Source organism: Panthera tigris, chromosome F3 (assembly GCF_018350195.1).
Source record: "Panthera tigris isolate Pti1 chromosome F3, P.tigris_Pti1_mat1.1, whole genome shotgun sequence".
In the NCBI taxonomy this organism is placed as follows: domain Eukaryota; kingdom Metazoa; phylum Chordata; class Mammalia; order Carnivora; family Felidae; genus Panthera; species Panthera tigris.
This window is the reverse complement of record NC_056678.1, coordinates 68448576-68472375: the sequence shown is the minus strand read 5'-3', so window position 1 is coordinate 68472375 and position 23800 is coordinate 68448576. Positions and strand designations below refer to the sequence as shown.

General features: G+C 65.5%; 2 protein-coding genes across 6 annotated transcripts; both read left to right on the top strand.

Moving 5' to 3' along the window:
- Positions 1-7: 7 nt before the first annotated feature.
- On the top strand, positions 8-382 carry LOC122235928 (lens epithelial protein). Its single transcript, XM_042976528.1, has one exon. It carries the CDS (start codon positions 104-106, stop codon positions 365-367), a length of 264 nt encoding a protein of 87 aa, XP_042832462.1. The 5' UTR covers positions 8-103; the 3' UTR covers positions 368-382.
- Positions 383-8428: 8046 nt separating this feature from the next.
- ZBTB7B (zinc finger and BTB domain containing 7B) lies at positions 8429-23754 on the top strand. Of its 5 annotated transcripts, none has more exons than XM_042975627.1 (4): positions 8429-8471; positions 8646-8746; positions 20110-21278; positions 21627-23754. In XM_042975627.1, the coding sequence occupies exons 3-4, from the start codon at positions 20116-20118 to the stop codon at positions 22090-22092; spliced, it is 1629 nt and encodes a 542-aa protein (XP_042831561.1). In that variant the 5' UTR covers positions 8429-8471; positions 8646-8746; positions 20110-20115; the 3' UTR covers positions 22093-23754. The 5 variants fall into 5 exon arrangements, with proteins under 5 accessions (XP_042831561.1, XP_042831560.1, XP_042831563.1 ...); XM_042975626.1 differs by having other exon boundaries at positions 8434-8488; XM_042975629.1 differs by lacking the exons at positions 8429-8471; positions 8646-8746 and adding an exon at positions 9671-9757.
- The last annotated feature ends 46 nt before the right edge of the window (positions 23755-23800 follow it).

The following is a 23800-nucleotide window of genomic DNA, read 5'->3' as shown; positions in this document are numbered from 1 at the left end:
GCCCTAACCCAGCCCCCACCCCTGCCCATGGAGGCTGACTCAGCCCATTCGTGGGCCCAGAACCATCCCTGTGCTAGACCCCGGGGCCTTTGTCCCCATAGTCATGAGGTCTGAGGGGGTGGGGACGCTGCTGATAAAAGGCCCGCGAGACAGCTCTGTGCGCCTCAGAGCTGCGGCCCATATGCAGCCCCGGACACAGCCCCTCGCCCAGGCCCTGCCTTTCTCCTTCAGAAGGGCCCTGTGGGGCACCGGGTTCCAGGTGCCGGTCATGAAGACGGGCACAGGATGGGAGGGCCTGCAGCAGACCCTGAAGGAAGTTGCCTACATCCTCCTCTGCTGCTGGTGCATCAAGGAACTGCTGGATTGATGCCCCCGGGACCGCCCCCGCCCCGCCCGCCCCTGCACCGCTCAGGTGGGCCTGGATCCGCCCCTTCCCCTCCCGCCCCCGCACCCTGCACCGCTCAGGTGGGTGGCCAGGGTCGCAGACCCAGGCACAGGGCCACAGCTTCTGTGACAGAGCCCGCCTCCCAGCTTCCTGTTCTCTCCTCCAGCGCCGGGCCCAGCCCCCATGGAGCACCACCACCCCCACCCCACCCCCGGCCCCCACCCCCAGGCCAGCTGTGCTTGACCAACGATGGGCCACAAACAACGGGGGAAGTATGGACCCTGCTTCGAGTTTGTGCCATGTGCCAGCCTCCGTTCCCGCCCCCACCTCTGCTGGACCTCCGGTGCAGGTGCACGGGAGCTGCCTGGCTGCTGGCCGGGACCCGGATAAGACTGCCGCGGGACCCGCACCGTGAGCCCACCGGCCCAGATGGTTGATTTTTCTGTACTCAGTGCCAGGAATGGGCTGAGGATCACTAAACTGTGTGTGCGTGCATGTGTGTGCATAAATGTATATGTATATATATATATATGTATGTATGTATATACATATACCATCTGCTGTGTGCCAATCCTGGTGCTCTGAACACATCAGTGAACAAAACAGGCCCCTGTACTCACAGAGCTTACGTTCTGCTGGGCAGAGGCAGGAAATAAGATGTAAACAAAAAATAAGGATATAGATGTTCTATATAAAATAAATAGGCCTTGAGGCCAAACGTGCTAAATGTCTAAAAGGGACTCCAAACAACTCAGCACTGAAAGGGTCTTGGAGCCAGAGCCAGCGTTCAGACCAGGGAGGGAAGGAGATGGGCGCCGGGGCGGGGCGGCCTGGTCGGTTGAGCGTCCGACTCAGGTCATGATCTTGCGGTTCATGGGTGCGAGACCCTCGGCAGGCTCTGTGCTAACAGCTGGGAGCTGGCTTTGGATTCTGCTGCCCCTCCCCCACTCACACTCTGCCTCTCTCTCTCTCTCTCTCTCTCTCTCTCTCTCTCTCAAAAATAAACATTACCAAAAAATCATTTTTAAAGAAGGGAGGGAAGGAGGTTGTCCTGGATACAACCCACACCGAAAACCAGGTTTTCCGACTCGCTGGTTGGGGAGGGTGGAGGGTGGAAAGCCCAGGTTCCTCCCAACCGGTGGGTAGGGAGGGGTCCGGCTTGGGTGGGGTCCCGCGCCTTAAGCCAGGAACTCAAATAGAAGACGTGGCCTGGCCAGCTCCCTGCCTTGAGGATCTTGGGAGAAGCCCCGGGCCCTTGCTAGCCCCAAGCCCACGGGAAGTCGGGCCCCGCTCCCCCTGGTCACACATGAGGCTGCAAGAGAAAGGCAGCCGGGTGGCCGCGCAGGTTCCTCAGGCTCGTCACCGTGCACAAGCACAAAGAGCCAGAATGAGCACCGCTCCCTCTCTTCCCCTCGGCAGCCGAAACACACGCTGCCCCTGAATCACGCCCAGCAGTGGCCACGCGTCAGCCGCCGACACCGTCTTGCTCACACTTCCCGACACGCCCACTCAGCCCCCCACAACCGCAGAGCCTCTTGGGGCCAGTTGTCGCCCCCTCCCTTCCGTCCCGGGGCACAAGCCTGGAGACGGTGTGTGGGACTCTCTCCTCACCCCAGGGACCAGCTTTTCCCGGACTTGTTAGTGAACTCCTTTTCCTCTGGGTGTGTTTTGTCTCTCTTGGTAAAGGTGACCCATACCTAGAGTAAGCAGTTCTGGTGAGAAGTGACCCCCCCCCCCCCCCCCCCGCCACGACCACTCTCCCCGCTGGGGTGGCTCAGATTCAGCAGCCCCTGGGAGGGCATTCGGGGGAGAGTGCTGCACGCGCCTCGCCCTCCTCTTCCCTCGTTCGTGCAACAAATGTTAGGGAGCACCCGCTGTGTGCCAATCCCCGTGCTCCCGGCACCACCGCGGTGAGCAAAACAGGCCCCAGGACTCACGGAGCTTCCGTTCCAGTGGGCAGAGACAGGAAATAAAATGTAAACAAAACAATGGGAACATAGCTGTGATTAGAAGGTGCGGGCTATGAGCTGGGGTGGGTGTGAGGCAGGTCGTGACGTGCCAGTGGCTCAGGGCAGGCTTAATAGCAAGGGCAGTGGAGAGAAGGGCTGGCCTGCGCGCGTACACATTCCTTTTTTGTGTGTTGTTTTTTTAAGAGTTTTTCTATTTTTCAGTAATATCTGGCCCCAACACGGGGCTCGAACTCACAACCCCGAGACCGAGAATCACGCACTCTGCGGACTGAGCCAGCCAGGCACCCTGAGCCCGGAGGAATTCTCGGAGTTGCTAACATGGTCTCCACACGGCGCTGCCCCCTGGTTTTTCCCCTCCGACGAGGCAGGGACTCCGCAGGGGGCACACACGGAGCCTGCTCCCTCTTTCCTGCGGCAGCGTGGTTCTCCATAGTACTCCCGCTCAAGGTAGTCTTTATCCGGGTAGCTTGGCGACCTTCAGGCCTGCACAAAATGCAGGTAGGTCAGCCTTCTCGCCGGGTCCCTTCAGAGCCCACCTCACCCCAGGACACAGCAGTGGGAAGAGGTAAGAGCTTGAATCCAACCAGAGAGAGGTCAGCGGTGGAGGACACAGAATTCACCTTTCCACACAAGTGTGGGGCTCCTGCCTCCCCTCACAGCCTGCACCCCTGCTTGGTCGGCCCGTCCCTGACTCGAGCTCTGGCCTTCTGCCTCCCTTTTCCTTTCTTTCTTTCTTTTTCTTTTTTTTTTCTAATTTTGTTTGTTTGTTTGTTTACTTATTTTTGAGATAGAGAGAGAGCATGAGCAGGGGAGGGGCAAAGAGGGAGAAGGAGACACAGAATCCAAAGCAGGCTCCAGGCTCAGAGCTGTCAGCACAGAGCCCCAGGCGGATATCGAACTCGTGATTTGTGAGATCAGGACCTGAACCCAAGTCGGACGCTTAATCCACTGAGCCATGCTGGCGTCCCCAGCATGTTTGACTTTTATATTTAGGAGGGGAAAAAACTGTTTTTCATGTTTATTTACTTTTAGAGAGATAGGGTGTGAGCAGGGGAGGGGCAGACAGAGAGGGAGACAAAGAATCGGAAACAGAATCCAGACTCCGAGCTGTCAGCCCAGAGCCCCCCCCACCACGGGGTCCAACTCACGAACCCTGAGGTCATGACCTGAGCCGAATTGGGACATTTAACTGATTGAGCCTCCCAGGCGCCCCTCTCCCTTTCCTTTCTCAGACCCCACTCCCACTGAGCCACCGAGCAGGGACAGGGCCTCGGGCTGGATCCTAGAGTCAGAGTTCTGAGCACAAGCGCCCTCGACAGCAGAGGGGATATCTGGCGAAGGCCACCAGGGAAGCGGTAGGTGTCGGAAGGCAGGGCCCAGGAAGTTGACGGAGAGAGAAGAGGAGAGACTGCGGGTGGCCCAAGAGGAGTGTCGGCCCTCAAGGGAGCCCTGAGAGTGGAAAGTACGGGGCAAGGAGCGGGGAGGATAAGAAAAACCGTGTATGCCGTTCTGAGAACCCTTGCCACACTACAGTGTTGGACACTTACACAAGCCCGCTTGAAAAGTAGGCTGGACAAGGGCAACTATCCCAGGTTAGCTTGAAAGAAACAGGCCAAGAGAGGCGATGTGACCCGCTGAAGGCCAAACCCACAGTACACCGCAGTGCGGTAGTCAGCTGGCGAACCCCGATTTTCTCGTCTCATATTCGGGGCTCCTCTGGGCCAGCCAGACTTCCTCTTCTGATAGTGCACTTCGGGTGGTGGCCTGGGGGCGGGGCCAAGCGTGCAAAGGTGTGGGGAGGACTCCCGCGCCCATTCTGCACCCACTCCACCTCCCCCCCCACCTCCACTCTCAGCCGGCCTTCCTCTTGCTCCGCCCGCTCCTTTGGGGGTCCCAGATACGTCTTTTTCACCTAGACCACACAGGCCGGGACCCGGTTCCGGCCTACACCTCCCCAGTGCTCTCCAAGGGAAAAAGATGCGGCCGCTTCCCTGCAACGTCCTCTTCCCAGCTGGGATAAGCTCACGTTTGGAGGGTCCAGACTCCGCTCGGGGCTCATTGGAGGGCGGAAGATGGCGGAAGAGGGGAGCTGAGTGCCAAGAATACGAGGGCTGGGGAAGAGCTCGCTCATTTGCCCCTGGGCGCCCAGGGGCCCTCTGGTGGCCACAAGGGGAAGGGGAAGGGGCGGGGTAAAACCGAGAAGAAGCCTCGGCAAAGCTGGAAGCGACCCCCAGAGGCTGCAGCACTAGAAGGATTCTACCCAGGATTCCTAGCCGATCAGGTCGCTGGAAGACCCTCCACGGTGTGCGAGAGGCAGGTGGAGGAGAGGGGTCCTGGCGAAGTGGTCGGAGGAGCCGCCCGCACTCATCTGGCTATTTTAGTAAAGATCTCGGTGGGGTCCTGAGTTCTCGCAGCAACGCTCAGAAGCGCTTGGGAAGAGGGGTGTGGCAGTCGCTGCCCCCACGCCGGGGCGTGGACCCCCAAGGCCACCACGATCTTCCCGATCTTCCCCGAGTCCCTACCTGCATCTCGTTTGCACAGGAGTTATTTCCCCTTCGAAAGGCAGAAGTCCCCAACCCCTTTCTCAGTCACTGCCAGCCGAGACTTTTTACTCCGGCCTTTGGCCGTTCTTCCGGCCGTCCTCCCGCCCCTCTGGCCGCCGCCCCCAGGACCTTCCGTCCTTCACCTGTGCCAGCTTCTCGGCCGCCACCCGCCACCCGATCCCAGCTGGGTACGAGCAGCCGAGACACCTGCGCCGCCTGCCGGTTGGCGGGAGGGAGGCTGAGGGCAGAGGGGTTCTGTTTCGCCTTCTGCGGGACGTGGAGTTTTGGAAAATGTTCCCCGAGCTTCCTGAGGCTAAATTTATCCCCCCCGGCCCTGGGGGGCGCAGAGATCCCGGAGACGATTAGCGCTGAGGCGCAGCCGGCTCCCGCCCAGAGGCCCGGAATAGGCGCCGAGTTATAAATAGTGCGCCCGCAGGTGTGGGGGGAGTCGGCGGGAGGGGGCAACCCTGGCAGCCACGGCCCCTTCAGGTGGGTTGGGCGGTCGCGGTGGGGGCGCCGGGGGGCGGCGGGCGGGGGGGCTGCGGTCTGTGCGCCCCCAGCGGTTTCCTGGGCGGCGGGTTTTTCGAGGGAAGCGGGGGCAGCCCGGGGAAGGGGGGGAGGGCGGGGAAGAGGTGGGCGCCCAGCGCAGGCTGTCGCTCCGCTTCCAGCTCAGCCCTCCCCCTTCCAAAACAGGCCCCCAGACCCACTCATTCAGGACCCCGCCCACACAGAGCCGTGCCTTTCTTCCGCCAGAAGCCCTCTCCCTCCACGCGCGGCAAGCATCTAACTCTCCCGCAGCTGCCCCGGAGCGCACGTGGCCCAGCCAGTCCGGGCACCTGGCTGTCACTCAGAACCGCTGTCCCCAGCCCCAGGTACACAGTCCTCCCGAGGAGGGATTAACTCCTGCCACTTTCTCCTCTAAACTAAGGTCTAGCTGGTCGCCTGAGATTTAAGTCTGTACGTGCGGATCTGGGATGCCCCCGCCCCCCCCCCCGCCCGGCCCCCGTCTCTCCAGGAAGTCCCCTGCAGGCCGCACACCTGCCCTCGGGTTCCCGGTGCCAGTCCGGCGCTGGCGGCGGGGCGGGGGCGGCAGCGGGGCCCCGGACCCAGCCGGGAGTTTCGTGGGAGGGGAGCAGCCCCCAGTCTGCAGTCAGCGTTTCTCGGCTGCCGCATCTCAGTGGTTTGGCGCGGTGAGGGCCAGGAGTCAGAGGGGAGGCGGGAATTTCAAGTCGGGGTTCCCCCCTCCGACTTCTGAGCCAGGAAGGAAGCTGTATGGACCAGAAGAGAAACGTGGTGGTGGTTGGGGGGTGGGGAGGGTCACTGAGGAACAAACAGGAGGTTCCGGGGCTGTCGAGACTGGAGAAAGGCATTCCGGGTGCCCACAGATCCAGGCTGGGTCCAGCAAGGCTCCGGAGGCGACCCCCAGAGTTGGGGGACGGGGCGGGCCCGAGGCACTGGGCGCCTTTCGTCTCTTTGTACCTAAGGGCTGGTGCCAGGGCGCCCGCCCTCCTACTGCCTCTGGAGGCCCAGGCTCTGCCCTCCCAGAACCGCTTTCCTGCCCTTCTTCCCCGGGGCCATGCAGCCCCCTTCCGTTTCACGTGTCCTTCTGGCCCTGCCGTCCTGCCCCCAGCCCCAGGCGCGGCTCTACCCCAGTCTGGCGCGACCCCGACGGCTGGAGAAGGGAGGGAAAAACCCTGCCTGGACCCCACCGACTCCGGGGCACTCACCGACTAGAATCTGTCCGGCGGGGCCGAGAAGAAAACCCGGAGCAGTGACCCGCCTCGGGGCCCAAGGGGGACGGGGCGGATAGGAAAACCCGGAGCGGATCGAGCGAGCGGGAGCGCCCCAAGCCTGCTGCCACCCCCTCCTTCCTATAGCCCCCCTAATTCTCCAGTGAGATAATGTCTGAGGTGGGGGGCTGTTTGGTTTGGCCTGGGCCCTCAGGGGCGCCTCACACTTTCCGCCCCTGGCTGGGGCGCAGGGCAGCGGCCCCGAGGCTGAGTCACGGCCGGAGAGGAGGGAGGGCGGGACCCGGACTCCGCCCCTCCCCCTGCGCGGGGATCCCGGGTCAGCCCGGGTGAGGGCCAGGGCCCCCCTGGCGCCGCCCATTGTGGTCCAACAGGTTGAGCTGGTGCCCCGCGGAGCCACCTGCTGGAAAGGGAGGGAGGCCCCCTGCGTGGGGGTTGGGGCGGAGGCGGCGAGTCCGACCCGGTTCGGCCCGGCCGGCCGCGGGGAGCGGAACCCGGCTCCCGTGGCCGGACTGGATTCCGTTTTACACTAGTGGGAGGGGCTCTCTGGGGGACGCAGCGCTGCAGGCCCAGCTGGAAGCGTCCCCACCGGCCACCTTCCTCAGTTGTGGGGGCGCTGAAGTACGCATTCTGTCCCCCCCCCCCCCGAATCCACATACACATCCTGAAACACCGAGGCTCCCCTCGCCACCTGGGTCTCCGAGCGAGTCCCTGTCGAGAGGGTCCCTCCTTCGCAGAGACTCAGTTTCTCCACTTAGGGAGCAGGCGGGATGGAGGCGGGGTGCAGGAGCGAGAGCGCGCCGCCCCCCCCCCCCCCCGCCGCCGCCGCGGCCCCGGCCCCTCCCCTCTGACAATGCCAAGGCCGCAGCGGGCACCGGCTGGAGCGCAGAGGCCGCTTGCCCAGGGCGCCGCTCCCTCCCCGCGGGGCGCCGTCACGCGTGGGGAGGGAGGCAGGGTGCCCGCAGCCTCCACTCCCCCGCTCCCTCGGAGGCGGGGTGGGGCGTAGGAGCTGAAGCTGGTGGCCTGGTGGCTCCCCTCCCCCTACCTCCCGGGGCACTGACCTGATTATAGCCCCTCTCGGGACCCCCTCCTTCAGTCCTGGAAGTCCCCGCCTCACCCCCACCTAGCCTGTCTCTAACCTCTCCTACCCTTCCCTCCCGAGGAGGTGACCGCACAAGAGCCCCTCACGGACTGTGAGAGCCCTCGATGGGGGCGCTCGGTTCCCGGGCCACTGCGGACACTGCCCCCTCCCCCTTTCCCTCCTCCAGGTTTCAGGCCGGCCCCCTCGACTCCGCCCCCTCCCTGGCGGAACGCAAGGCGGGACCCACTTGAGATGGGCGGGAGCCCAGGCCAATGGGCGGACTGGGCGGTGGAGTGCAGGGGGTGGGGCGGAGCAGCGGCGGAGGGCTGGATGGGGGTCGGGGGCGGAGCTCGAGTTAAGGTGGACTGGGAGAGATAGGGGCTAGAGGAGAAAGCGGGAGAGGGAGGGGGAGAGGGATCGCGGCAGGTGGAGGGAGAGAGAGACCGAAGGAAAGAAGGAGGGAAAAAGAGGAGGGTGGGCAAGGCTCGGAGAGCGAAGTAAAAGCTTGGAGGAAGGGAGCGAAAAGGGAGGGAGGGACCCATCTGCGCCCTTCGGGGACTGGCTGGACCGAGGGGTTGAAGTTTATATCCTTATTGGGCGGAGGGAGGGGGCCCTGGGGGGGGCGGGTGAAAAACCAGGAAGTGACAGAGGGTGTTGCTAAGGGTTGGGGGGGGGGAGTTTGGGGGGTGGCAGGGGGCGGGGGGAGGGAGGGGAGGGATGGGGGGAAAGCCAGCGGGAGGACAGGTGAGACAGCAGGACAGGTGAGGCGGGCCCAGAGGGGGGGGCGGGTGGGAGCCAGGTGAATGTACGGTTCTCGGCGGCCGAGGGGGGGGCGGGCGGCAGGAGGAGGCCGAGGACTGCGGAGGAGGAGCCCCCCAGCAGAGAGCGGCGAGCGACTGACCGCGGCCTTCTGACCAGGACCGGCGCAGGGCCCCAAGCCCCCGGGCCCGGCGGGGGACGCGCTTCTCTCCACACCCGGTGCTTCAGCAGTTCCGGCCCGCGGACCCGAAGGCGGAGAGGTGAGTGTACCCCATTTTTGTCGCCGGCTCGGGGTCCCCCAGACGCGAAACTACTGCAGTGTCCTTCGTCTGTCCTGGAAGTGGGACCCCCCCACGCACACGCATGCAGACCGGACTCCCACCACTCCCCTTCCCTGCGCCTTCCCGGCACCCCGACGCTTTGGAACTGATTTTAACTGAGAGAAAAGGTGGGCGGAGGGTCCCCAGAAACTTTCTCCGCACTTCTGGGATCAGGCAGACTGGCGGCTCCGGGATGGAGAGAGGGTGAGGCGGCGCCGAGCGCTCCCCCGGTGTCCCCGGTGACTCGAGGGGAGACCCCCGAGCCGCGCGGGCTGAGGGAATGGAAAGGCTGACGGACTCTAACTAGGACACGGCGCCCCCCCCCCCGCGCCCCCTGGCGCGGTGGGCTGGACCCGGGCCAGTTGCACGGGGGGCGGGGGTAGCGCAGGAGGAGCCGCGGCTGGGGGGAAAGTTACCGGCTGGACTATTCGGTTTCCTGCGCCTCCGGAGCCGCGCTCCCTCTCCCGCGGCGGGGCTCGGCCGCAACGTCCCGGCGACACCGACTGGGCCCCCGTCCCTTCCTCCAGGCGCCGCTCCCGCCGCCACCCTTCCCAAGCCGGCCCAGGCCCCTAGAACCCGACAGCGAGGGTGGGTGACCGGGAGGCGCCCGCGCACCTGCCCCTCCACCGGGTGGGGGTCGCTACTGTGTAGTCGTGGAAGCTACTGGCAGCGCCGCTGACAGAGGGCTGCCATTCAAAGGGGTGGGGGGCGCCGCTTTCCATTCCCAGCTCTCGCTCTCTCCTCCCACCCCACCCCAAGTAAGAGAGCGACGTGTCCCGGCCAGAGCGGGGGGGGGGGGGGGGCGGGAGTGGGGGGGCGGCGTGGGCAGCGGGTTGTGCCCGGACACGTGCCTGCCCAGGCGCCCCGGCCCTGCTGGTGTTTGGAGAGAGGGCGGGTCCCCTGCCCCCCGCCCCGCACAACCCCCACGTATCAAAGGGCGGCTGAGACGTGGTGAGACCTCGGGGCGCCCTGGGGGGGGGGGCAGGGAGCCCGGGTCCGGAGCAGGGGAGGGGCAGAGGCGCGGGTGCTAGCTGACCCACAGGAAACGAGCGCCGCTGACCTAGTTTGGGACACCGGAAGTGGGTGCTGAGGAGAGGGGGAGACCAGCAGGCTGTCCTGGCTTCCGGGCCAGGTGGAGGGCGTTCTTGAATTGACCCCCGCCCGACCGCCTCGCAGACCCCTAGCTGCGGCCGGGAATGGGAGTGAGTCAGCGCAGAGAGTCCCCCTTCCCCCAACTTATTCCTGGCGGAGGGAGGCAGTTGGTCAGGGCCAGGGGGAGCCAGGCTGAGCTGTGAGGGGTTAAACCAGGATGGGGACTCTCTGCTCCCTGAGGGTGCAGTGTGTAGGGGGGGTGAGGCCTGGAGGATTACGGGGTTGCCTCCTGCTCCCCGGCACACACCGACTGGTTTGGTCACCCCTGTACCTGCCTGGCAGACCCGGCATGGAGTGGGCACCAGGCTGGGAGGGGAGAGCGGGTGCGAGGAGTGTGGTGCAGGGCTGGACAGGGACGTGGCTGTGACTGAGTCTGGGTGGCAGGGAGTGCTCCCTGTCACTGGTGGCTGGGGAGGAGAGCAGGGGGCTCCCCCTGGAGCAGCTGATGAAACCAGAAGAAATCTCCGCCGGTGCCTCCTGTCCCCGGCCCCCGGGACCCCAGCTCCCCCAGCGCGCCTCTGTTACACGGTTGCCGCAGGCATGGTGCAGCCCGCCGCCGGCACCCCCAGACGCTGTCCCCTCCCTTGAGTCCCACACCCGCCCCCCAGCCTTGACACAGGGGTCAGAAAGCGGTCACTGCCACCCGAAGGGGGCTCTGGGGAAGGAGGAGAGCGGTGCCCGCTAGGTTCAGGTGTCAGGGAGCGAGGCCTGCTCTGATAGGCACTCTCATCAGTACGAAGCTCTGGCTACTGTGGACCCCAGTGTCTGGGAGACAGGTGTTGACCTCTTGCTCCTTCCCCGTGGTGCCCCCTGGCACCCAGGGCCCCCAGCTCCTCCTTGGCCTAGTGCCCGCCCCGGGAGGGCGCGGCGGGCAGCGGGGGCTGGGCTAACAATGCACCATCAGGCCCTTTGTGTGCCTGCACTTGGCACCCTGGGGAAGGGTGGGGGAGGGGGCCCAGCGGGCATGGGGGGGGGCGGAGCGCCTCTGGGGTGGGGACGGTGAAGGCTGGGGGAGAGAAGCAGAGAACGAAAGCAGGTGGGGAGGAAAGGGAAGTAGGTCAGATAGGGTGCTGGCCCCCCATTCCAAGCCAAGACGGAGCAGACCAGCCCCTGATCTTATGGCCGCCCAGATGGCACCATGCTGCCTGAGGCGCAGCCTAGGACTGGCCATTTGGGGTCAGAAGTCACTGCCCGGGGGACTGCCCGGATGGAGGAAGCCTGGCCTGGTACTGCCCCCTTCTTGGTGGCTGAGAGACCCAGTTCTGGTCAAGGCCAAGGCCCTAAGACCGGGTAGTAAATGGGCTCCAGGCAGGGCACTGCCCTCTGACGGAGCCTCTGGACCTGCTTCGGGGCTTCCTGCCTCCGGGCTGCTTGGTTCCTTGACCTTCTGAAAGTGAAGGCTCTCTGGCCACCAGGCCTTGGGGCCTATGCCTACTGCCTAGGGCTGAAGAGAAGAGTGGAGGGGGGGAGGAAGGTGGGGAGAGAAGATGGCTAGGACCCTGGCATGGGGTGTGTCGCTCTAGCCTCTTCCCCCTCCTTCTGCTGAGTAAACTCGTGAGTAAACTTGACGTTTTGCCCGGACAGTTTGAAGTTGCCTCGCTGCCCCCCCACCCCTAGTCCTGCCAACACACAGGCGGCCAAGCGCCAAGGCGGGCCTGGGGGACTGGGGGGAAGGGGTTAGAGCGACTGTCGTACACTATCAAGGGCTTTGGAGGGGCAAGGAAGACCTACCCCCCACCCCCGCCCCAGCCACACTCAGGCCTTGGCAAGAGTCTTAGCTGGGGCCTGTAAGCATCTATCTGGGAGCCTTGGGGAGCCCAGAGAACGCGGCCTCAAAACAGAGCCTCTGCCCACTTCTGACCTCCACCCCCTGCTAAGGAAAGACACCCAGCTGACATCTGGCCCCTGAGTTGCCACCTTTAACGTTCAAGGCTGCCTGGCCCAGAGGGAAAGCTACCTTTAGCAAATTCCACAGGGAAAGCGAAGAGGGCTGCCCTCTCCACTGCATCCCTTGGTTGGGGTGGGCGGAGGCTGGTAGCCTTGGCGACTTAGCCCTCTCTTCACCGAGGCCTCCCAGCTGCCATGGCCTTGGTCCTGGAAGGTAGCGTCCTCATTTGCCAGCGTGATTCCTTGACCTCACACCTGGACCTAACCCCACATGTACCTCCGCCCAGCACACTCCCCATCAGGCCTGGCCCTGACCTCCCCCATCCTCTTCCTCCGCCTCCTATCATCCCAGAACCAAGTCAGCCTTCAGATTTCTCCAGCCAGCAAATACCTGCGCCAGATCCAGAGGTTGAAAAGCGCCCCAGGCAAAAGAGGGCTTGTGGCAGGCAAATGGAGCCAGTGACCCCAACAAGCACACCAGCCAGCTATCAGTTGACATCACTAATTCCTCTTAGAGCCCCCAGGCCACCAGAATGGCAGGGGAAATGCTTTCCCAGTCCCTGCCAGGCTTCGGAGTCAGGCTCCACCAGGCCTTTGCTTTCGACCTCATGTCTCTGGCTTCAGTTTCCTTCCTGTTTCCACCCCCCCCCCAACTCCTCCCCACCCATATGCCCCTTTCAACAGACATCCTCTCCTCCTTCCTTCCTCCTTTCCTCCCCTTCGCCTGGGAGAAGGGGTCCTCTCGCCCCACCGTGGACCTCCTAGCCTTTTACCTCTTCCAAACACAGTCCCCTTAGAGACTTCTGACCAAGTCCTCTGCTCTGCCCTCCTGTCCCCATCAGCAAGGCTCTGGGGAAGAGCACGCAGGACTTCTCTTGGGAACTACAACTCCCAAGGTACATGCAGAGCAATTGTGGTGCATACTGGGAGTTGTAGTCCTCTTTGCTCTCTCACTTTGGTTAAGTCTGGAAACGTTGCAAGATGAGAGTAAAAGCCAGGACAGGCATGAATTGGAAGGTGGGTACCCTCTGTATCTCCCACCCCGCCCCGTCCTCACCGTCCTGTGCCCACATGACACCGCGTACCCATGATTAACATCCCTCTCCTCTGCTGGGACAGGCTACCGTTCTTACCATAGGCCCCACCCAAGAGGTGCCCCCACCCTGCCCTGCTGCCCCTGGCAGGGGTAAAATGGAGGGGCCCCTTCCCTGCCCCCTGCCCTCTAGGCTGGTTCCCTGCCTTTATGGGGATCAAAGGGCAGAGAGCAGCCCCACCCCACTCTCTTGCAGTCTGCGGGCACCAAGGCTCTCAGGAATTGTGGGGACTTTGGTGCCCAAGCAAATGTTCAAGCAGAGGGAATGCTGGGAGGCCGGCACCCACTTTGGGGAATGGAGCTCTCAATGAGTGTTCACTAGGCTGTCCACAGTCTCCTGGGCTCTCGTGTAGGCCCTGACTTGTGCACTGCCTCTTGAGGAGATGGCTCGAGAACAGGGTCTTGGGCCTTATCTGTAGCACCTAGGGGCCCGGACCCGCCTGACTGGCACCAAGGCACGGGGGTGACCCTCCCCCACCCCAGGCCCACAGTTGGCACGGGGCACCGGGAGCAGGGGGGTAGGAGGGAGAGGAGGGCAGGACTGCCAGCATCCTGGTGGGTAGGTGCCAGCCGGGCCGGGAGCTGGTGAGGGGCAGCAGGCCAGCGGCACTGAGCCAGCAGCTGTTGGGGGGAAAGGGGAGGGGTGTTTTAGGGGGCATTTCTGTGGTCCTCCCCGCCCCGGGAGGGCCTGGATCGCCTCGCATCTAGGGAACATTAAGGTACCCCTTGTTCCAGGAATAAGAGACCCTAGGAGTTGGAGGGGAACTTTGTGGCCCACCCATCTCTGGGCTCACAGCCCTCCTGAGTTGCCCCTCAGGCCCAGGCGGGTCCCACCCAACCGGCCAGGGTGGCAGCTTGCGCAAGGGGTGGGGCTAGGCGCTTCCCAGCAGATGCCCCCTCCTGGCTCCTTCCTCTTTCGGTGCCCTCAGCTCCCCCCATCTGTCCGCCCCCTCAGGCCAGCCCCGTCCCCCTGGTCCCCCTGGCCATTGGGGGCTGGCATGAGTGCTGCCCCCTGGCCTGGTTGGCAGGGGCTGGCGCCCGGGCAAGGAGCTGTGGTATGTGAGTGGGTTTGGGGTGAGGCGCAGGGAGGGCGGGGTGCCGCCTTGCCCAGCCCCTGAGGGCCCCGGCCCATGCAGGCGGAGGGGCAGTGGGGGGGTGGGGGGAGAGTTCGGCCAGCTCCCAGGGGTCCGAGGGGACCACTGGAGTCCGGAGGGCCTCCCCGTGGTCCCCTCTGGGACCGCGTGCCCTGAGGGGCTGGGACCTGGGCACCTGTCAGCCCTGGCACTGGCTGTCCAGGGTTCCCCTCCTCCCTCTCCCGGCCACTGCCGCCTCCTGTCCCCTCCCCTCCCTTCTTCCTTCTCCTGGTCCCACCTCCAGCAGCCTCTCCCGTAGCTCCTCCTCACCTCTGTCCTCCTGGACTGTCCCGGCTCCTACCTTGCCTACGCTCACCTTTTTCCCCTTTCGGGACTGAGCGAGGACGAGCGGGGGTGGGTACAGCTGGGGCTTCGGGCACCACAGGCAGAGACTTTAGGCCCTCTCCCACGCTGCCAGCCCTCCGGTAACCCCTCCCTCCAAGCTGGGGGGGAGGGGGGGGCAGCACCCAGAGGGTTAAGGCTGTAGGGGGGAGGGGCTGGGCCAGGTCGTGGGCGGCCCCTTTGAAGGAGGGAGCTGGAGCGGGGAACAGCCACCCCACCTCCCCCCCCCCCCAGCCCGGCCCTCCCCCACCCCTCCCAACCTGCTCCCCCCAGGGGCCAAGAGGAGTTGCCGGAGAGGCCCCTCAGCGTTCAGGTGAGTAGGCCCTTCTCTGGCTTGGGAGATCAGGCCCCAGGGGAGGCTTGGAGGCCTAGAATTGGCCAAGGGTCAGAGAGGGACTGAAAAACAGGCTAGGAAGAGGGTGTCCAAACTTCCCTGGGAAGGTGTGGGGAGCTGAGGGTCTGAGGAGCTGGTGTGTGGGGAAGCTTCAGCATTTAGGGGACCCAGGAGGACAGGGGAGCAGAAGGGGCCTACGGGAGCCGAGGGATCGCTGGGCCAGGACAGGAGGTTGGACAGGCTGGCAGAGAGCCGGGCTCCGGGGATCGGGCTGGGGTGTCCTCTGGGGCTGGGGGGCTCAGGTTTCTGCCCGCGGCTTGGCGGGTGTGGGGTTACCAGCCGGCTCGGTTACCCAGCCTGAGACGCTAGGCTGGGGGGAGGGGGTGGGCACAGGGCAGACCCTGGCACCTTGTGCCGTCTCCTCGGGCCCTAAGGGGAGCCGGTGCTGCCCGGGCAGCTCCTGCTGGGAACCCTGATGGCCAGGGTCTGTCCAGGTACGAGGTTGCCTGGCCCAGGGTGGGCACTCCGGGGAAAGCCCAGCAGCTCCAGGGCTGGAAACTCTGACGGGCAGAGGCCTGGGTTGTCCCCCCCTCCACCCCACCCCACATCCGCTCTCTCCGCACCCCCACCCCACCACCCATCCTCTCCAGCTGGCCCCCAAATTTCGATCCTGTGCTTCTTCCAGAAGCGGGGCCTGGGTGCCCTGGATGTGGCCATCCCATGGCAAGACCAGGCCTTGGAAGGCAGGCCTGGCTGCTTGATGGAATGCTGCGGCCCCTCTCTGCCCGCCAGCCTGGGGAGAGGGGAAGGGGTGCTGCCCGGAGCAGAGGGGAGTGGAGGCAGCGGGACAGGCTGGGCCCACACCTGAGGGACAAAGCAGCAGAGACAGGAGAGGCTGGGGTGGCTCCTGGGGCCTGAGGGACACAGATGCCTAGAGTGGAGGCAGGGGGCCGGCAAGGATGCGTGTCGTCTTGGTCAGGGGACAGGCAGGCCAGTGAGCAAGGGGACAGGAAGAAGAGGCCAAGGAGGGGGTCCAGGAGCGCAGGGTGGCTGATGAGCAGGGGTCCCCAGAGGCAAAGGAGGAAGGCCACATCTCTGCCATCTTGCGCCCCTCACACCCCCCAGGTTGGCCTGTGCCCTGCGGGGCAGGCGAGGGCTGTGCCCTGATGTCAGGGAAGTGAAGGTGGAGGGGAGCACGGAGGCCTCCTTCCTTCCAGGAGTCACAGCACCGGGAATTGGGCATTTTGAGGGAGGAGAGGCTTAACCCCCACAGCACCGGGAAGCAGCCAGCTCCCCTGGCCTCCTTCCCCCTTCGTGGCTTGCGGTCTCCCTTCCCCGCCTGGCCCCCAGGAAGTGTGAGTGCTGGGGGTGGTGAGGTTAGGAGGGGGGAAGCGGCGTGTGGGGGATGGGCAGGGCACGCACTCGCTTGGAGGGGCTGGGGTGGGACTCCGTACACGCCCAGGGCACCCCCGGGGGCAGGGGGCCTCGCCTTCCGAGCCCTTACCGGCCCCTCAGGGGACTCCCTGGCCCCTTACCCTGCCTTCCCAGCTGGGCGGTCCAGATGGCCACAGCCCCTGGGTTCCAGCAGCCCCGGGAAGTGTAGGAGAGGCTGGGGAGCCGGGACTCCTGGGTCCCTGAGGACTTTGGCCCCGTTGTCCTACTTCCCCACCCCCCTGGTCCAGCCACAGGCCAAAGCCCTGTCTGCGTGCAAAACTTAGCTCCAAAAAAACAGGAAGAGAACCTGAGGCTGGAGTTGGGGTGGGGGCGGGGGGGGGGCAGAAAAGAGAGAGAAGTAAGAGGGAGGGGCGGCCAGCCAAGACAGGAGGGGGGGCACTGAGAAGCGCCTCAGGCCTCCATCACTCTGGCCGGGGGATGTCCCGGCCAGGTCTCAGCCTCCCTCACCCCAAGCTGCTGCACCTGGAGAAGCCTTTGGGGGGGGGGGGTTCTGTGCGCCCGCGTCTCGGCCCCATATCTATTTTCTCTGCCGCTAATCCCGGTTCCGCCTGCTGCCCCCCACACTAAGCCTCACTCCCCTAATCCGCAGGCTGTGGGGAAGGGGGGCCAGCTTTACTCATCGGCCGCCGATGGGGCCGTATCCCCTCTCCTCGCCTGGCCCCAGCCGGCAGGGGTGGCCCTGGCACCCCCAGCACCGCACTGGACACCGTCTGAGGTCAGCACCCGGAAGGAGTTACAGCCTCCTCCCTTCCTAGCAGGGCCACTGCTCTCTATCTTTTGATTCTTGGTGGCGGACACACAGGCTGGCGGGTGCCCCTGGGTGCGGAGAGGTACCTGATGGGGCTCCTACCTTTGCCCCCTTCTACCTTTCTCACCCCAAAGTCTTCCCCCCCACCAAAGATGGGGCAGGCTTGACTCAGGGCCCAGTTTCAAGAGAGCTGCCCACCTGCTTGGCCGGTCTAGCAGGCCTGACAGTGAGGGGAGCCTGGGGGGTGGCGGGAAAGGGGGAGTGATGGGGCGGGGCCCCCGGTTCTTCCCCCTACCAGGCAAACAGACCAAACAGACCTCGCCTGGTTCCCTGGCACAGCCGCCCCCCCCAACCTCCACACACACCCATGCCCACAAGGCCTCAGCAAGAGGGGGCATGCCGGGCTGGGTGGGGATGGGCCGCCCTCACGGGGCGTCAGGGGGCCGGGCCCTTTGGGATGCAGATGCGGGAAGGGTGCCCGAGGTGGGGTGGGCATCCCGGCACCGGTGCCCCACCCCCGCCCCCCGATGACGGGGCTAGGAGTGCCCCCGTGGCCTGGTTGGCACCAGGGTAGCTCCAGGCGACACCTAAGTTGGCATTGGTGCCAGAGCCCCGGGTGAGGGCCGGGGGAGTCTCCCGGAGCTGGAGAACCTTACCGACACCTCCCCTTCCCACGCGTGTCCCCTGCCTCTCCCCTCCCTCGTTGCCACCGCGTGGCCGAGGGCATTGGAGTTGGGCCTAAGGGGTTAAACACCCACCCTTGCCCAAGTCCTGTGTGAGTTGCGTGGTGAACCAGCCTGAGCCTGTGACCTGACAGCAGGGTCAGCCAATCAGTGCCCTGCCACACCAGGTTGCCTCGGAGACCGGCCCTGGGGTGGGAGAAAGGAGGCGGGCTTAGCAAGCGGCAGGAATGGGTGGGGTGGGGAGGGAAGGAGGGAGAGGGATGGGGTGAGCCACGTGCCTGCGGGTGCCCAGCTCCAGGCCAATGGACAGCGAGGATAGCCCCACCCGTCCCCCTCAGGAGGGACAGGATCCGCTTGGGCTCAGGAGGGCGCCCACCCGGTTTTTGTCTGTTCCTAAGTTCTGGGGCTGTTTGCCCCTCGTTCAGTTTGTAAAGTGCAGACAGGAGAACCAAAGGGGTCTGGGGCTGCCCCCAGGGAGAGAAGGGATGTGGGGACCCAGGGTGGGAGCAAGGGCCTCGCTGAGGGCATCTGGGCGCAACTTGCAACTTACGAGAGAGAGAGAGAGAGAGAGAGAGAGAGAGAGAGAGAGAGACAGACAGACAGACAGACAGACACATGGGTGAGGCTCACTTAAGGCTTCTATGCAGGTGACCGGCCTGGAGGCGGGCGTAGACAATGCGGGTCTTGTGCTCTAAAGAGGAAATCTGTGGCCCCTGACTCCCCCAACTCCCTGAAAAAAACTTTTCCCCCCAGTGGCCAGGGCTGAGCGGCCGTTGGCAGTGGCGAAGACGACACTGACCAGTGTCGGTGGGACCCACCCTGGGGACTTCAATATTATGGACGAGGAAACGGGCCTCCTGGGGTGGGGGAAGGAAGTGACTTACCCAAGGTCATGTAGCTAGTAGTAACCTGACTCCTTGGGGTGACTTGAGGGAGAGAGACCCAGCTGTCCCCAAGCTGTTTCCCAGCAGAGGCCATCTGTAGAGTGGAATCTGCCCCTGGGTGAGGCCTTGCTTCTCCCTCCCAAGGCCAGAATGTGTGTGTCAGCCCCTAGGCCAGCACACGGTCTCACTCAGCCGCCACCACAGCCCTAGGAATCCGGAGGAATTATCCTGTATTGTCGACCAGGAAGGAGGCTCAGAGACTATAGATGTTGTGTTGAAAGCCACCGAGCTAGTCAGCCACAGAGTCAAGCCTGGCTGCGTCCGGAGCACAGCTCTTTCCAGGCCCGGACTCTGTCTCCAGTGGCTCCAGACCCACCAAAGGTCAGGGCTAAAGGGCTGAGTCCTTGGGCCTTCTACCCACTCCTTGTACAGCTGAGGAAGCTGACGCACAGAGAGAAGGGACTTGTCCAAAGTCACTGAGCAAGATGGCAGCAGACACCCCACTTCCAGGCCAGACCCACTCTACCACCCCCCTGCCCTCCACCCCCTTGGGGGGGCTGCCGTATCTCTGTGCCTCAGAGAGGGCAGTGCGGGGGCGGGAGTGGGGTGGGGTGGGGATGGCCCTCTGGAGAGGGGGGCTCTCCTGACCGGCCAGCAGCGGCACCACCACCCGGTGGGGAGGGAGAGGTGGTGGCCTGGCGGGAGCGAGGTGGGGAGGGGTGGGACTGGAACCTGGCCTATTGGCAGTGGGGGAGGGGGCGGGGACGATGCTTATCTGTGCGGGGCAGGAAGCACCCGAGCCAGCCAGCGACACCCCAGCACCCCAGCACAGGGTGGCTGCTCCCTGGCCCCCTGGGGGAGGGGAGGATGTGGAGGGGTGCTGGGAGCTGTATTTCCCTTTTGGCCTGGGGTGGGGGGTGGAATCTAAAAGAGGAGATGAACTTTTAGTGGGTGGGGGAGGGGAGGAGGAAGGTGAAGGTGCAGGAGGCCTCCTGGTGAGCGCGCCAGGCCCTTCGTGGGGGCGACTTGATTTAACGTCATGGCCGGGCGGGAGCACGCCTGGGTCCAGCGTGAGTCTCGGCTCCGTCCTTGGCCTCTCTGGCTGTGGGGAGGCTCCGTCACAGACTGTCACCCCACTCCCCAGATGATTGAGCCCCGAATCCTTTGGCCACTTTATGGAGCCTCCCCATGTGTCCTGTCCCCCAGCCCAGTGCTTCCTCCAAAGGCATGGGGAGGGGGGCGGGTGAAGCGGACGGGCCTCTAGAGAAGGTTCCGTGGGCAAGTCCGGGCTCCTGCGCACCCAGAGGCAGGCAGGACTGTGCACAGCAGTTGGGAACAGGACTTGGGCCCACGGCCTGGCTTTGAACGCCGTTCGGCACGTACCTTGGAAAGTCACTTCACCTGCCTGCGCGTCGGGTTCCCTGTCTGTGAGGAGACAAGGTGCTAGTCGGGACTCGGGGCTCGCGCAAGACCGAATGGGTAGAAACACTTAGAGTATCCGGCGCCGAGCGTGGGCCGACCCCGCGGCTCCCTCCTCGGACCCCCTCGCAGGGCCGAGTGCTCTCACCCTCTCCCTCTCCTCAACCCTACAGAAAAAGATGGGGAGCCCTGAGGACGACCTCATCGGGATCCCGTTCCCAGACCACAGCAGCGAGCTCCTGAGCTGCCTCAACGAACAGCGCCAGCTGGGCCACCTCTGCGACCTCACCATCCGGACCCAGGGCCTCGAATACCGCACCCACCGGGCCGTGCTGGCCGCCTGCAGCCACTACTTCAAGAAGCTATTCACCGAGGGCGGTGGCGGCGCCGTCTCGGGGGCCGGGGGCGGCGGGCCGGCCGCCGGGGGGGCGGGCGCCGGCGTGTGCGAGCTGGACTTCGTGGGGCCGGAGGCCCTGGGCGCCCTGCTCGAGTTCGCCTACACGGCCACGCTGACGACCAGCAGCGCCAACATGCCCGCCGTGCTCCAGGCCGCCCGGCTGCTGGAGATCCCGTGTGTCATCGCTGCCTGCATGGAGATTCTGCAGGGCAGCGGCCTGGAAGCCCCCAGCCCCGACGAGGACGACTGTGAGCGGGCCCGCCAGTACCTGGAGGCCTTCGCCACGGCCACGGCCACGGCCACGGCGGCGGGAGTTCCCGATGGCGAAGACAGCCCCCCGCAGGCGCCCCGCCCGCCCCCGCCCCCGCCGCCCCCTCGGCCCGTGGCCCGCCGCAGCCGCAAGCCCCGGAAAGCGTTCCTGCAGACCAAGGGGGCCCGGGCGAACCACTTAGTGCCCGAGGTGCCCGCGGTGCCCAGCCAACCCGTGACCTACGAGGAGGAGGAGGGGGCCAGGGTGGGTGGCAGTGCGGGCAGCGGGCCGGGGGACAGCTACAGCCCTCCAGCCGGGACTGCTTCACCCCCCGAGGGGCCCCTGACCTACGAGGCCTATGAGGGTGAGGAAGAAGAGGAGGAGCCCGTGTACTCCACCGCCTACGGGCTGGCGCAGGGGGGTGGGCCCCCGCTGTCCCCAGAGGAGCTGGGCTCAGACGAGGACGCCATCGATCCTGACCTGATGGCCTACCTGAGTTCGCTGCACCAGGACGCCCTCGCGCCCGGCCTGGACGGCCAGGACAAGCTGGTGCGCAAACGCCGCTCCCAGATGCCCCAGGAGTGCCCCGTCTGCCACAAGATCATCCACGGGGCAGGCAAGCTGCCCCGCCACATGAGGACCCACACGGGTGAGAAGCCCTTCGCCTGCGAAGTCTGCGGCGTCCGCTTCACCCGGTGAGCACCCGTGGGGAGGGGTGCGGAGAGGGGGGTTAGGAGACCCCGGGTGGGGAGCAGGTGGTCCTGGAAGGGCTGGAGGCGTGGGGGTGACCGGAGTGACCCGCACAAAACCGGGAGGCCGGGAGAAGGAAGGTCAAGGCAGGTGGGTCTGGGGCAGGACAGGTTTGGTGTTGGAGGCAGGGAGGCCGCGCCGGCCTAAGCTGGGAGCAGTCAGCAAGGGCGTCCCGGGCGGTAAGAGGCAGCCCGCGGCAGAGGGACCAGAGGGACGAGACCCCAGGGACCTGGCCCGGAGGAGCCAGCCAGGGTCCTGTCCTGAACCCGCTCCCTTGCACCCCGCCCGGCCAGGAACGACAAGCTGAAGATTCACATGCGGAAGCACACCGGAGAGCGGCCTTACTCGTGCCCGCACTGCCCAGCCCGCTTCCTGCACAGCTACGACCTCAAGAACCACATGCACCTGCACACGGGGGACCGGCCCTACGAGTGCCACCTGTGCCACAAGGCCTTCGCCAAGGAGGACCACCTGCAGCGCCACCTCAAGGGCCAGAACTGCCTGGAGGTGCGCACCCGGCGGCGCCGGAAGGACGACGCGCCACCCCACTACCCACCGCCCTCCGCCGCCGCCCCGTCCCCCGCGGGCCTCGACCTCTCCAACGGCCACTTGGACACCTTCCGCCTCTCTCTGGCCCGATTCTGGGAGCAGTCAGCCCCTACTGGCCCTCCGGTCGCCGCCCTGGGGCCCCCTGATGACGAGGAGGAGGAGGGGGCACCCAGTACGCCGCAGGCCGAAGGTGCCATGGAGTCCTCTTAGAGAGGGCCGAGCGGCCGGGCTGGCGCAGCGCGAGGCCGGGCCGCCGCTGCCAAGCAGTGGGAGTGGGCGGGACGGACAGAGCCGGGTCGGGGCTCTGGGCCTCCCCGGCTTCAGAGATCTGCCCCTTCCCCCGCGCCCCCCAGAACCCTCATCCCAGTTCCAAGCTGAGAAGGTTTTGGGGTAGAGGCTCCCCAGACTGGGGTGATCTCCCAAGGAGTGACGCAGGATAGTATGTCTATATTTACAGCTCTATTGTAAAGGTGGGGTCCCTGTCCCCAGCTGCTCCTGGGGAGTAGAAGCAATAATGTATTTCTGATTTGTGGGGTCCCTCTTCGGCTATGCGGGTTTCCAGGGGGTGGGGGGCTTGGGACCAAAGTCTTGCCCCGCCCCCACGCCCCTAGGGGTTTTGGCTGCGTCAGGGGGTGAAGGACCGCCCCTCCCTTCCCTTCCGAGACCCCTCCTTCCTGGTTTCTGTTCCCTTTTCCTGGCAGTGAATTATGCAAAGGGGGGCGGCGAAGGAAGGGTAGGTGGGGGAAAGCGAGGTAGAAGCTGGAAAGCCTGGGGGACTGGGCCCCGCAGGAAGGAGCCATCCTCGCGCCCCCCCCCCCCTCTCGCCCCCCGCCAGGCTCCGAGCGCTGAGTCACGGGGTCCTGGAGGAGAAGGGGGCGGGGTGGCCTGAGTGGCTCGCCCGCCCCTGGGGGCAGCGGGAGGGGCCAGCTCCGCTCGGCTCTCCGCCCCGGCCCTGCCCTCCCCTCCCGCGTCCCCGGGCAGGGAATGTCTTGTTCCCGCCGCTCCCTCCCCGGGGCCAGAGGGCAGGGCGGGCCGGGTGGCTCCTGCCCTCCTCTCCTCCTCCCGCCCAGGTGCGAGCCGGAGCCGCCGCCGGGCCGCCCCTGACTCACGCCGCCCCCGGGCTGGCGCGGCGCGGGCTCGGGCACGGGGTGAGGGGCTGCGGGCCTGCGGAGCGCGCGGGCGGGCGCCCCCTGGCGGCCGCTCCGGGGACCCGCGGGCGCGCCGCCGGGAGAGCGCCGAAGGGGTTCCGCTCCCAGACCCCTGCCGGCCCGGCCGCCCTGCTGGGTCTCGGAGGGCAGCCCCCTCGCTCTTCCCTTAGGATTGAATCCACCCCGGTTCTGTACATAGCCTCTTCTGTTGGTCTTGTTGAAATCTAGTTTCAGATTTTTAACTACCCAATTCTGCTGGGGGTGGGGGCAACTGCCCCCCCTCCCGTCCTCGCTGGGTGCTGCCCCCCCTCGCCCCCCCCCTTGCGGCCTGGGCTCTGCCTTGCACTATTTCCCCTCCCTGGCCTGGCGGCCCCTCCCCCTCCTTAAAAGGGGCAGGTTAAGGGGCCCGGTGCTCTCCCTTCCTCCCATGCACCCTCATGCCCATTTGCACAGCTGCCCAGGTACCCCCAATAGTGAGGGGGTGTCACAGGGAGGGGGTAGCGGGACCAGTCCCTGTATCTATTTAAAAAGTGATGATGTAATATATTGGGGTTGGGGGAGGTCAGGTGGCCCTGGGCCTCATCTTAGCATTTCAGGTGATGGGGGAGCCCAGGGCTGGGGAGACCTGGGGCCTAGCCCCAGAGAGTGAGGACAATGTGACCTCCCCCCTCCCCCCTTGCGGCTTCTCCACTCAGTGCCTTAGGGGGGGAGGCGAGTCCCCCCTCTCCTCTTCCCCTCCTCTTCCCCTGCCCCCACCTTGGGTGTAAGCG

Excerpts from the sequence above, each read along its gene's own strand:
- LOC122235928 (XM_042976528.1), top strand. The coding sequence starts at position 104 with ATGAGGTCTGAGGGGGTGGGGACGCTGCTGATAAAAGGCCCGCGAGAC.
- ZBTB7B (XM_042975625.1), top strand. The coding sequence starts at position 13,829 with ATGCCCCCTCCTGGCTCCTTCCTCTTTCGGTGCCCTCAGCTCCCCCCA. Across the intron at positions 13,994-20,109 it reads CGCCCGGGCAAGGAGCTGTG|AAAAAGATGGGGAGCCCTGA; the intron begins GTATGTGAGTGG and ends TCAACCCTACAG. Across the intron at positions 21,279-21,626 it reads TGCGGCGTCCGCTTCACCCG|GAACGACAAGCTGAAGATTC; the intron begins GTGAGCACCCGT and ends CCGCCCGGCCAG.